At 38.7% G+C, this 14,414-nt stretch overlaps 1 protein-coding gene across 2 annotated transcripts in view; it reads right to left on the reverse strand.

Moving 5' to 3' along the window:
* edil3a (EGF-like repeats and discoidin I-like domains 3a) overlaps positions 1-14,414 on the reverse strand; it is a 265,981-nt gene that overhangs the window by 8,140 nt on the left and 243,427 nt on the right. For both annotated transcript variants that reach the window (XM_008418884.2, XM_008418883.2), the window contains one exon: positions 7,420-7,575. In XM_008418884.2, coding sequence (XP_008417106.2) covers positions 7,420-7,575 — 156 coding nt within the window. The remainder of the gene's footprint in view (positions 1-7,419; positions 7,576-14,414) is intronic.

The raw sequence follows: 14,414 nt of genomic DNA on the forward strand, positions 1-14,414 counted from the left end.
TGTTAAACACAACAGATCTACGGCTTACCATGCAGAAAGTCAAGGAGCGTTGGAGCGTTTCCATCAGACTTTAAAGTCATTGCTTCGCGCTTATTGTATAGAACTGGGGAAAGATTGGGAGGATGGGTTACCCTGGTTGATGTTGGCTGCTCGGGAGGTTACTCAGGAGAGCATAGGCTTTAGCCCAAATGAGTTGGTGTTTGGACACACCGTTAAGGGTCCCTTAGCAGCTGTGGCAGCGAAGTGGAAAGAACCAGAACCACCCCAAAATCTGATTGACTATGTAAATGGTTTTAGGCATAGACTGTATGCAGCGCGGAATTTGGCTAAAGAAAAATTGTCTTCTAGCCAACATAAAATGAAATCTTTATTTGATCGTCGAGCAGTGGAACACTCATTTTTGCCCGGGGATCAGGTTTTGGCACTGTGTCCTATTATTACATCTCCTTTTCAAGAAAAGTTTTCTGGCCCGTATACAGTGTTAAAGCGACTCTCTGATCAAAACTACCTCATTGAAACGCCTGAGCGCAGAAAAAACACGCAGTTGTGCCACGTGAATTTGCTAAAGCCATACTATGCGCGAGATCATGTAAAAAAATCTCCCGAGCACATACGCCCAGTTTGTGCRGTTAATGAGGTTTGTCTGGACCCTTGTTATAACGAGGAGACTGGTACCTTGGACAGCGCCATCACGCACGGGCGTCTTTCCAACACTGAGTCGCTGCAGAAATTGGAGGTATTATTATCGCATCTTTCCGAACATCATTCAAAACAATTGAGTGAGCTGAATTATAGCTTCCCGTGCTTGTTTTCTGATACTCCTGGGTTACCACTTTGTTGGAACATGATATTGATGTGGGTCAAGCGAGTCCGATAAAACAACATTTTTATCGTGTAAACATTGAAAAACGAAAATGTCTTGAGGCAGAAGTGAAATATATGTTGGATAACGGGATAGCTGAGCCATCCTTGTCTAGTTGGGCATCTCCCTGCATTCTGGTTCCTAAGCCGGATAATACATTCCGCTTTTGTTCGGACTATAGAAAATTGAATGCTGTCACAAACCCTGATTCATTTCCACTTCCCAGAATGGATGATTGTGTGGATCAAGTTGGTTCGGCTAAATTTGTTAGCAGATTTGACTTACTTAAAGGTTACTGGCAAGTTCCTTTGACAGAACGTGCGCGGGAGTTGGCTGCGTTTGTTACTCCTTCTGGGTTGTATTCATACACAGTTATGCCGTTTGGACTTCGGAATGCACCCGCTACTTTTCAACGATTAATGAATTATGTGGTGGGAGATATGCCAGGTTGTGCCGTGTATTTGGATGATGTAGTGATTTATTCTGATACTTGGGACCAACACATAGAGCTCATTCACGACTTGTTTACTCGCTTGGCGGGGGCAGGACTTACAATTAATCTCGCTAAGTGTGAATTTGCAAAAGCAACCGTGACATATCTAGGCCATGTAGTTGGACAGGGTCAAGTGCGCCCAGTCGCAGCCAAGGTGCAAGCAGTACAGAACTTTCCTGTTCCTGTTGCAAAAAAGGATCTCATGCGTTTTCTTGGTCTGGTTGGTTATTATCATTGTTTTTGTAAAAACTTTTCTTTGGTAGTAGCGCCATTAACCAGCTTGTTGTCGAAGGATGCCAAGTTTGACTGGTCTCCTTCTTGTCAGCATGCGTTTGAGCAGGTAAAACAGCTTCTCTGCTGTGCTCTGGTTTTGGCTTGTCTAAAAGCAAACTTAAGAGGCTGTAGAACAAGCTCCCAATTTTTGTGTTTGATGCAAAGACCCATTAGGTTTCTGGGTTTTAGTGGGCCTAAAACCCAAAGATTTTAGGGCCACTGCAGCAGCCTAAACCAATGAAGCAGCGGTGCAGGCTTTCTTGAATTATCTTCATAAATAGGCTGCAATATGAAAGTGTTTCACTGTGAAACACTTTTATTGACCCTTTAGTTGTGGATTCTTTGGAAGTAGGTGACATGATGTAACTGTCAAGATTTTAAAGGTTTTTACTTTCAAATGAGCGTGTAAGTTTCTATTGTTTTGGTCTGAGAAACATTGTAAACAACATACAGCTTCATAAATGTTACTGCTTTTATATTTTCAACAACGTTAGGTCACACTTTTCTCACATACATTTCGTCATAATCTTTCTGCCGTGTCAAATTTGGCTTGTCAGATTATTTATGTCTAAGCAAGAACACATCATCACAATCTGCTCTCTTGTTTCTTCTTCTTTATCCCTTATGCAGGTGCTCTTATGCTTTGCTGTTTGTTTAGGTGCTAAGCATGCAGATAATTATGCATTGTGACATTCTGCGCAAATATAGCTACAGACGTTTTAATTTCCCTTGTATTTTACCAATATTTTTTCAAATGTAACTAAAAGGGTATACTCCATACAAATGACATAACTTCCACTGAGTTTCAATGTTGTTACCCTTCATAAATTTGCATTAAGTCAACCCCTCCCCCCCGGCCCCCCTAAAGAAATGGATTAGATCTTAGGTAGAAATACAGCAAACTGTCCACAAATACAAAGACTGCTGTTTTCTGAACAACTACGTGAATTTACTGCATTTATTTCCACCCAAAACAACCAAGTAATAGCTGAGTCATTACTGGCCTAGGAAAGGTCTCCAATGCCTAGAAGCCCATATGATAGCAAACTGACCTAATTAGTGCTGATTGAACTGGACCTGGTCCATTTGGAAAAGAAGCGGGGTTAAAAAGAGCTCTCAATATCCCATAGAGCGTGACATTTACTATGACAGTCTTTGATTAATCATCAGATCTAATGAAACGTCATACTCTCACTACAAGAAATGGCACATATTTAAGAGGACCTGCCCTGTATAACATAGTTAAGGCTTGACGTAGTATACTTGCTTTAAGTCTGTTTAATACTATGAAAACATATACACAATATTTGCACTGATAATTCATATTATGATAAGCAAAGGTATGTTTTTTCAAAGTCTTTGATGGTGTAAGGTGTAAAATGAGTCGCATGGAGCATCGCCATGACTGTAAGGTGACATCTCTGGGATATCAAAGCGCAGAATGAAGGGCCTGACGGCAATAAAACCTGCAGATCCTTGAAATATGACAAGGTCCTTTCCTAGACTGTCTGGAGACGTGCACAGTTTCAGAAGCAATGTCTTTAAAATAGATTCTCTCCAGACAGATGTGAAAAATGACAACACAAAGATAATGAGAACAGAAGTGAGGGAGATAAAGACGGCTATAAACAATAGCAAATTAGAAAGTATTTTGTTGTTTTGTCAACAGATTTAAGGAAAATATTTAATAGAATAAGTCTGGTTCTCTTAAAACCAGACCCAATGTTTAGATTACTGGAATAAAGTGAATCTTCTAACATGAACCATCTACCAGTGTAATCTGACGTTTTTAGAGGACAGCACTACAGGGAGGCAGTTTATCAATATATGGACATGGTTTGCCACATTAATCTTCATAATCATTGCAATCAGCAGTCAAGTCTGTAATCAGTGTATGAATAAGTATTTTGGTATTTCAAAAGGGACAAGCAAAGATTGCAATAATGACCATGTTTGTAGGAAGGCAACACAAGGAAATTAGACGACACAAGGAATTGATAATGTAAAAAAAAAAAGAAAATCAAATCTGTAACTGTGTATAATAAACATAATTATTGAGTTTGGAAACACATGACACTTGGCACACTTAAAGAAGAAAATCAAACACTTTTATGTGGAATGCAGACAGAAAGTTTGAATAAAAAAAATGTCATCTTTTTTCATTGTTTGGAGCTGAAATTGATATTGAAATATACATATGAATAATTCAACCCATCCACAACTAGTTTTGTGGAAAATGAATGCTTTAGTACATCCACAATACTCGAGTATTTTTTATGAATAAATCCAAAATGGCAAATTATATTACAGACATAATTAGGTGGTACTTATACTTTTGACAACGTATAATTAACCACAAATTGTTATCAAATTATGATAACAGTTTACAGTATGGGGAATACCTAACCAAATTACTCCAACTAGTTAAAAGGTTATTGCTGTACTTGTCTGTATCTAATGCTTTATGTAAAAAAAATAAAATTAAATTAGCTTGATGAACACTGAAGATGAAAATTTGGCTAAAGAATTTAGATTGGTGCTGCGTTTAATCTTTTGCATGTAAAAGATGCCACCTTCAATAAATCAAGTTCAGGTTAGCTTAAGACATTTGACCTTTGGTTTTATTGTACACCACAAACTATATTTTGGCTCCTATACATATTGCTGAGTACCCAAGATTTGACTGAACTCCCAGAATATACCACAGTTTTTCTTGAAACATAAGATGCTACGCTTATCAGCATGAACACGTTTACATAAATTGTAACTGAACCATCACAAAAGTGGCACTGACGTTAGATGACGATAACCATATTTTTATGAATTAAAAAGGGGGTATCATGCATTGTGTGTCCCCAAACTAAACCAGGAATAACACGGCTCCCAGCTATCGATTTTCCTGGCTGTCAGAGTCAAAATCACAGATTCAAGGACAGGCCTTCTGTACTTCTGGGACAACAACTGTAGTACCCACTCTCCATTATTTAAACCCGCTGGTGAGGTTAAGGGATCAGATTCCTCCAATCTTTTCTCCCCTCTGCTCTGTTCCTCTCTGACATGGCTACATTGAAACAGACAAACTCAACTTTATCAACAGTAGTCTGCCATCTTAGAGTCTTACAGTGTTTCTCTCTGCAAACACTCCTTCGAGTGCCTGGTAAGTGTTCTAATTTGACATATACTTAGGCCTGGGGTCATCAAAACCCAAAAGTGACCATTGGAGAGAAATTTTTCAATGATTATATTCATAATTAGCCTCTAACCTGAAGGAAACTGAGGGTTCTAATGGCTAATTAACCTCCTGCCACTTGTAAAACACTATTAAACACAAATCAATTACTTTTGTGCCTGGTTGGCTCCCCGTTATCAGGCTGTGTAAATACTGACAGTCATGAAAAAGCAATACTGCAGGTTTAGTCAACACAGTGATGACGGCTTGGGAAGTTTGTGTGCTGAAGAAAAAGAGGAATTTTGTAATGTTTAAATTGTGGGCAGTGCTGTAACTTGTCTCGGCTACCAGTGTGGCTTTATTGGATTTGTGTGCAAAGAGAAGGCAAACAAGCTACTCTATAGATTTTGTAGAGGGATGTTGTGTGTGTGCTGCTGAGGCTTGCTTTGACAGCATCTGTATTCCAGCAGAGCCTCCTCTCTCAATCTAGATCTAACTGCCTGCAGCCTCTGCCACACAGGAGCCGGAGGGGGAAGCTGAGAAGAATACTTACAAGCCTCCACCACTGTGTTCGAGCCAGACACTCAGCCGCACACACAGGCACGCGTGCCTTCCCAGTATATCCCTGCCAAGTCGAGCATTGTGAAGTGCCAGGAGGAGCCTCGAGAGGCCAACAGCAAAATGTGTCCTCCAGCATTAATGGCTGCTTTAGCTGACTGACAGAAGAAAACATCTTCAGGAATCATAGAGTTAAACAGCCACTTGGCTCTCAGACGTCTTGCTAAACATACCTCCCCACTCAAAGTATGATACACTTAAGTATCATAGGTTGTGCTCGAAGAGGTGCAATAATGAAAGAGCAGATCATTAATCTTCACAAAGAGGGATTTGCAAAGAAAATTAAAATGTGCCTTTTCCATTGATCAAAATGGAAAAGAAATTATTGCCTTTCTGAGATGTCACCAGTATTTTAGCCTCGTCTGCCAAGTGTTTTCGCAGAAAGCATTCCGTACTGGGAATTGTGAAAATCATGCTGAGTATGCACCGGTAGCCATAGATTTTCACGAGAGTCATCAAATCATCAAGCAAACTATTTGAACTTGCGAGGCCAAGAAATGCTTCCTGGCATGAGCTGCAGCACTAAATGCACACAAATAGGATAAGTGCATAAAGCGACTGGAAGAATTTGCCCTCTTAAGGACTGATCTGTGTTTATTAAGTTGACCCAAATAACAACTAGGAAACCTTGAAAAATGAATTTTTACATTCACAGATCAGTAAAGGCTACCTTACATTGAAAAGTACATTGGTATGACAAAACCAGACTTCATGGTAAAAAAAACCCCAGAAATGAATAAATAAAAAACATCCATCCTTTATAATAGGTAAATAGATTGTTGTTCCTTAATTCTACAAAAAAAAAAAAAAAAAAAAAATATTTGAAAGATCTGATGGTTCAACACAACAAAGGACTTTGAAATTTTATTTTGGCTTTATTCAATCATATTTTACTGCATTATGTGTGTAAAAGTGTCATCAAAATGTTAGTCATGCAAAAAGACTTTCTTGATGCATCAAATTGTCCAATTAATCTATTTATGTGTTTAATTCTGCTTATTTGAGATTTGCTTATGTAACATTTAGACATTGTATGGCATTTCATTCAAATACCATATCATATCCAACTTGAACTGAGAAGAAACAGGAAAATTTAAATAGTTTCATAAAAAAAAATTTTTAAGTAGGGTTGATACCTAAAAAGTGTGATGAAGGTTGTAATTAAAAATATTGTGTAGCACTACTTACATTTTTTTCTTTGTCGTTTCCAAACTTTACTACGTAAAGTTTACTGTACGATTTTAATGTTTTATTGTGTGGATGCCTGAGACAGAACCTACATGAGTGCAACCAAAGGAAGTCTGCGTTACATTTAGGTGTATGCACTTTGATTCCTGCAGGCAACACATCAGAATTGCATCAAGATTAAGAAGGTTTATCTTTTAATAACACAGATAGCAAAAAAAGCTAGCACATCTCCTGCCAACAGCATATATGAAAGACAATTCTGTGGCTGCACCTCTCATGATATCAGGCTGCAGCAGCTCCATGTTGTCTCTGTGGTTATGGACGATTGCGAGAGACATGTGAACTCTGCTGAAGGGCCGTAAACAGGTCTGTCAGCATAGTACCGCCTGAGCCAGGCTGACAGCGGGGTCTTATCTAATCCCAAACCCATCAGAGGCAAGAGCACAGACCAGGCAGGTTGTGCTCAAGCCCAAGATAAGAAGATGCAAATGAGTGGTGAAGAGCAGAAGACGGCTTCCATAATGGACATCCTCACAGCTAATGGCCGTATTTTTTTGATGTTTGTTGTTTTTTCTGCCTACAGTTCCTGTTCATTCTATGCTTTTAGGCTTCTGACATCTACTGAAGATGCCCTTGTCTGTGCCTGGGTTATAAATATTTCAAACCTACTGTTCCCAGAGTACCTAGATCCATATTATGCCATTAGTCTTTTTCTCTGTTATTTTTTATTTTTTTTTTATTATTTCACGCTGACAATGAAGATCTGCTCATGAAGAAACACTGCGGCTATTATGCAGATGCAAAACAACAACTTACCTTGTCCTTTCCTTGTTTCTGATCTTGATACACACTCCATCGCTCTCCGTCGTTACTGTAAGCGAGTTTGTACGAGCCGACAAACTGGACGTGGCCAAAGTCCTTTGCTCCTTGTGTGATGATCCCTGTAACCTTGGTTGGCACGAGCAGGTCCACCTAAGAGAAGCAAAGACCACAGTGTGAGTGAAACGGAAAAAAAAGGGAGAAAAAAGGAAAACGGAATGATGGATTTCATTGCTGGAGAAATTCATCAAGTTAAGAAGTGAACTGACGTGCCCAGCTCTCACAATACAGTCAGCATCTTTTTATTTCCCTTCAATGTCATCGGCGGATTTACTGAGAAAAGACACTGGGTGCAATTCAAGTCAGTTTCAATTATTCACAGAATATTGAACAAAAAGGCTAAGTCCACAGCCTGGCCTCAGCAAAACAGAAACTGCACGCAGCAGCAACTTCTCAGATGCACACTCAACCATTTGGCTTAATTCTTAATAGGATCTCATTTGTTGCCTTGAACACTTTCAATGCTTTGCAGAATAAAATTTCATTATTTGTTTGGTTTTTTTTGTAGTTTTTTTTTTACCTTAAGAGTTCATCACTACTTGTCTGAGGATCAAATATATATTAAACCGTAAAGTGCAAACAATGGTAATATCTGCCATTGTTGGTAGCAAGGGCAAAGTATTCTGCTTTTATGTTCACACTGTTTTGCTTGACTTGTACATTTTCACTGTGGTTGTCATGACACAACTGAAAGAAAGACCTTAAGTTCCCATTTGGCAAGTGACTCCATCAAATCTGATTTAGCTTGAGCTGTTTAGCAAAAAAGACAATAGATAAACCAATAAATGAATAAATGTCAATATAAATAACAAATAAATATAAAATATTTATTTATGTGGCACAGCAAGTAAATAAGCATCGGCTTCTGAAAGAATACCTCGACAACGGTTCTACACAATAAATAAAAAAAAAATGCAACTAAAAGGAAACCCATCTGAAATGTACAAAAGGGTTGAATCACATACTGTTTATAATGCACAATGATAAACTGTAACTTTTCCTGGGCTACACTCTGCCTTGGAAATGTCTTTCACATTAAAATGTGTTCTTAATTTGCTGTGTTTTCTTTTAAGCATAAATACCCAGCATGTTGCCTGGGTCTAAAGGCTGAGTTGGATTTTTGAAAGTCGTTTTAGGTGGTCCTCGCTTCTTTAAACTTGTCTGAAGTTTCGCCCTCCCCCTCTCATGCGGTGTGGTGCTGCTGACTGAGTGCTCGCTGTGCTGCTGTATTAGTCGCCCCTCCCCTCGCGCTCAGCAGTTCTCTCACCCCTTATGCTGCCACACATCCTTGTGCAGCTTTTATAAAGAAGGGGGAAAAAAGGCTCTCGGTTGGGAGGTAACCCCCGTCGTTCACTTGAAAGAGCCAGCTCTTAAAGCCGATACGTTCACCACCGACCCAACGCTAGTGTGAAAAAAGTACAGGCTCACTGTTCAGAAATTACGGTATATTTCTTACTAGCTTGGCTTGACAAAAACTCTTATGAAAAATGCTCATTTGTATGAATACATTTCTAGACAGTCAATGCTGGGTGGTGGGGTTTTTGCAAAGTTATGTAAACGAAAAGATTTTGTGAACGACCCAGGTAGCTCATTAACCCTGGTTATAGTTCTTCTGAAACTTTGAGGCCTGTTTTCTCACTAATGTTTCCAGAGAGACAGCATTAGTATGGCCATATCTTCTTTTATTTTATTTATTTACTTCCCTGACATGTTCAGAAAGCCTAAAATTCATACTTTCAAATTCAGTAAATAACTCAAAATATCCCAGCGGAGACTTGTTCCTGGCTTTGTCATGGCCCAAAATGGGTCATGCTAGCACAGATAACGCCCAAGAGATCTGCAGCTCTAATTGCCATGAAATATTTTCCTACAACTTATTGGTCCAGGGTTGCAAAAATACGTATTGAACATTTATTAGATTTCTATTTCTAAAACAATTGCGAGAACAATGTAGCACTTCTTTTTGTGTTCATCTGTCACTTGAAATACTTGAGTAGCTGCAACAGAAATTGCAAAAAGATTTCAAGAGGTATAGATATTTTGCAAGTTACTGCATTCCTTCACCTTTCTTCAACACAAAATGTTTATTGTTTCAAAGTACATTATGTCATATAAGTATGGGGAAACTTAAACTGTTTCAATGTGTAAAATCTAATATGGCTTCCAATGCAGTAATGATGTCGTTTTCATCCCATCTCTGGTGACAGGCTGTGTTTCTTCATTAACGTCAGAGGACAGATCTTAAATATTTAATAGCACAGCTTGGTAGTTAAAATGATAGTTTAAATGCCACCGTAGAACTGTCTAACCTATCAGACGAATCACAGCAGCACCAATTTGCCACCAATAAAAAATGAAAAATATGTCTTCACAAAGACAGTGGGGACATTTAGATCCACAGAAAGAGGTGCAAGACAAACATAAGGTTTTTTTTTTTTTTTTTTAGCAGAATATGCTACATAAAATACTGGGACAACAATACATCAAACTAATTGGCCTGGTCATGCCGCAACAAATCCTGTGTCATGCTCAAAAACAACAAAGGTTTTTGTTGGAAAAATACTACTGCAGGATGAACTCATGGATCCTTTTAGGTCTTGACATGTTGCAGAGCACAACAGCACCCCGCACAAAATTGGTGGTACTCAAAATGGCAATGTGAATATAAGATCAAGAGTTTTCATCTTTCATAAAGTTTCAACAACGCATCAGAAGACCTTTCTCACTTATTTCAAGATTTAGGTTCACTCCCGGGGCACAGTGAATGCTCTCTTAAATGCAGACCTCCTGCTGAGTGTATAAGAAGGCATAAGAAAAAAAAAAAGTTTGATTCTTTGAAAGGCACGCGAGTGATTTAGCACCTAACTCTGCATTTCTGAGAGGCAGAGCTAAGAAAAGTAGGGCGGCAGCTTGCGTGCGCACACCTAATAATGCTGCTGTTATAGCCATGCATTTATGCAGATGCTGCACTGCGTATATACATGCTTCATTTGATGTGAATTCGCTATTCATGGAGTTTTCCCATCAAATAAATTCTGCATTCGCCTCCGTTTGCATATAAACGGAAAGCTCATTTCTGTTTCAGCTGTGGCAGCAGGGAGAGAAAAAAATTCCCTGTGATGTATATGAATATATTAAAGCAACAGCTCTGTTGCAACGACAATAATGTCAACACAAACCCCTGGAATAAAGGGGCAAGGAGGAAATGGTAGCAGATGCTGTGAGGTTGATTCTAAGGGGCATGACACCTCGCATCAGGAGGCTTTGATTATGCTCCAGTTGCAGAGCAGAGAGGTAATCTTGTTCAACCCAAGCAGTCAAGTCTGCCACAAAAACAAAGGCACGCTTGAAGTGAAACCTGTAATTGCTGTCACAGGTAGCGGTCAAAAAATACGACCGCCCCTAGCGACGCCAGCTCTCAGCACTTTGATGGCCCAAACTGAATTACGGAGCGAGATAAGCTTGTTAAAGCAAGGTCTTTCCTCCGGTCCCCCCCCCTTCGTCTGTTCTTTCTTCCATCACACTCTCAATCCAAGTCGCTCCTCTGTGAGCTTTTAACCCAGACAAACTGGAATAGCAAAAAGGCTCTGTAAGGATCTTTAAATGCTTGTGGCACAGACGGTCTGAAGAAATAAGTTTTTAGATCAGGATTTTTATTTCTGTGCTTAAAATCTTAAAATGGCCTTAATGTAGGTTGGGTTTGTAGTTGTGGGGTAAGCCAACCTTCAACTTTGACTTTTCATCTCCAAACACCCTTTTTTTTTTTTTTTTCTCCTGCCCACTTTATGCGTTCTGCTAAATCTTATGTAGTGGTAAATGGACCTTTATTTTAGACTAAATAGAGTGTTCTCAAAATACTAAACTAATCTCCTAAAACATTGTTTGCCTGACATTCAAATTTGGAATGTCAGCAAAACAACGGAAGCTGGAATGCTGCGTCGCTCTTTTTGTATCAAAAGCAGCTGCAGCTACATTGGACTCTTTCATTTTAATTTAGTCAAGTCAGCACCATTTCACAGCAAATGCCATAGTGAGGTACTTAACAAAAAAACTGCAAATTGAATGAAAAACAAACAAACAAAAACTTTTATATTTACTTTTAATAAAAATAATCCAGTGTCAATCAACATAAAGTTCAGTGTTGGATTATAGAAACGTTGGGATCTGGGGTTGTTTGAGTTTGGTTTTGAATTTTTGCTATTTTTGTAATTTTTGGTATTCTTTAGGTTTCTTTATTTAGTTTGCTCTGTTTTCCACTTTTCTTCTTCCTTATTGGTTCTTAGTGGTTCTAGTGATGTTTTTCTTGTTTCTAGTTATTTTCTGTTCCAGTGTATTATGTTTCTTTAGTCCAAGTTATTCTTTAGTGCTATAATTATGTCCTGTTTTCCTGATTTATTATTATTATTATTATTATTATTATTATTTTAGAAGAAGAATCTATATTGTTTAATCTTACACTCCCTTTTAGGCTAAGACGTTTATAGAAAAGAGCACCAGTTGTGAGTCTTGTAAAGTAATTATAGTCTTATTCATAATATCAGTAACAAGTTAGTCTATAGACTGAATAAAGCTTTCCATACTTAATTGAATACAAATAAAATCAGAAGAAAACTCTTCTTTTTAAAGGGCTACTTTAAATCTTGAGTTGTTGTTTAGATGACACTATCTCATTGATTAGAATAAGTTGATTTATATACACAAAGAAAGTGATCGGATTGTCATTTGAAATTGCTGTAAGTTGCTACGTAGCCTCTGTAAAGATATTTCTGTCAAACACCTTTATGGCGATTGCCAGAGTTGATGCATAAATCGTGTTTCTCCAACTGTGCTGTTGCTACACAGGGGAAAAAAAAAAGATGAAAACACTATATGTGACCCTGAAAGATACCGATGAGTCCAGGTTTTCTTTACGAATGAGCACTAAATATGCAGTTATGAAAGCAGTGCTGATTTTACTTTACGTGGTGTAGATCATTAAACTCTCAGGAGGAATGGCTCCGTGTAATGCATATTTTCAGTACATCCTCATTGCTCTCAGGGAAAAATTCGGAAATGTGTGCGCAAAACTGGCAGTGAAATAAGGAGGACAACGCTATGGTTCATCAACCCCATATCAGTGTAGTGATCATTACAGCTTGAAGCCACAGCAAGAGGACGATAATACTATCATTCAATGCATCTTTCACCATAGGAAGTTTTAATAACCTTTAGTGGGTCGATTTGCTTAATCATACATTTGAATCCCTTACATCTAACGCTTTTGCATGGCTTTGTCTTTATGTTCAATATGAATCTTCTATGCCACCACCACAACAGTCATTATCAGGAGTCATTATCATGCCAAAAGTAGCAGAAGAGCTCATAAAGGCTTCTCAGATGAGTACGGCATCATTCTGACTGAATAAAGAGGTTCTGTGTCATGCATATATGCAGAGGATAAAACATGCATGATCCATTATAAACACACAACAGTCAGCTGGGTGTAGAGAGTGAATTCTTTCAGTCCATTAATTAAGTTCTCCCGCATGATGCAGTATGCAGCTTTACAGTCCGTGAAGTTCAAACTGCTGCAGGTTTGCATGTTGTTGGTTTAACCAGGAACTTCATTAACATAGAGTAGCGGTTCTCAACGTGGGCGGTACCGCCCCCCAGGGGACGTTCAGAGGACAGCTGGGATGCCTTTGGGGGGCGTTTGGTCGAAGGTAAACTTTACACCTTAAGTGCACAACAATACAAGTTTAGACTTTGAGCAACTTGGTAAAACTGTATTGTGTAACATTAAATTATGCCTGGCTGCAACGATATAGATGGCAGCTCTTCTATTGAGTAGCTTATTGGCAAAGCTCCGCTCATGCTAGTAGCTACACCAGCGTTACACCGGCTGATGATGTTGCTGAGATTCACTTTGTCTGGTATTTTTGCCAGTTCTGTGATCATGTTAAGCAGAAACTTATATTAAAAAGTGTTTTATTTCCATTTAAAGGCTGCACGCTTCCATGGAAGAACAACAGAAAATCTCTCTTGTAAACATGTAGGMTAATTACTAAAATGATGATGCCCTGACTTTGTATCCCTCTGAAAAATGAACCCATTTAAATAAAGAAAACCCTCCATGGGTGATACCACGATAGAGMGCGTTAATTTTATAGCGTTAACACCGGTGCTGTAAGTGAAACGGGGGTGATAGAACAACGGTACCACAGCACTTTTAAATTTCAATAATCAAAATACCGAAATTGTTTCCATTGTTTTAAAAGGTTTATGTCAGTCTGCCTTTTCCCCATCAACACGTTTCACGACGGCCCTGGGCCTTAGGGGGCTTAAAAAAAAGACGTGCACATTGCACAAAACTGAAACAGGAGAAGCGGGATATAAAACGGAGCGACGAACTAGATGTGAATTATGGCATAAAAACAGAATCTGACGCTGAACAGTGAAAAATCAGCACATGATGTGAAACACATGATGATTAGGAGGCGCAGCAGGTGATGAGTGAAAAGGCTGATGACTCCATGACACTTTCAGTTTGACTCATTAGGATTTGATTAAGAACCAGATTTGTTCTTTGTAATTTCTGTCCAGTAAAACTATTAATCTATAAATCAATAGACAGATCTATATAAAGATGTAATCCATGTTTCTGTCTCATATTTGTATGGCATTAAAAGGACCTGGAACTTTTGTTTCTCCACTGAAAGCTCTGGTTTGCACAATAAATGCCATGTGGGTGAAGTTTTATGGATGATACTCTGATGTCCCATTCTCCTGAAGGCAGCACAGAGCTGCACCACCAGAAACTGACAAAGACTGAAGAGAAGAAGAGCTATGATTAATGCAGTTACAGTTCTATCCATGTTTTAATGTTGCAGAGCTCAGTTGTTCTGCAAATAGTTCAAAGTTCAAACTGGCATGTTGAACATCTTTTATCTGGT

The sequence above is a fragment of the Poecilia reticulata genome, linkage group LG9 (assembly GCF_000633615.1).
Source record: "Poecilia reticulata strain Guanapo linkage group LG9, Guppy_female_1.0+MT, whole genome shotgun sequence".
NCBI classification, from domain to species: domain Eukaryota; kingdom Metazoa; phylum Chordata; class Actinopteri; order Cyprinodontiformes; family Poeciliidae; genus Poecilia; species Poecilia reticulata.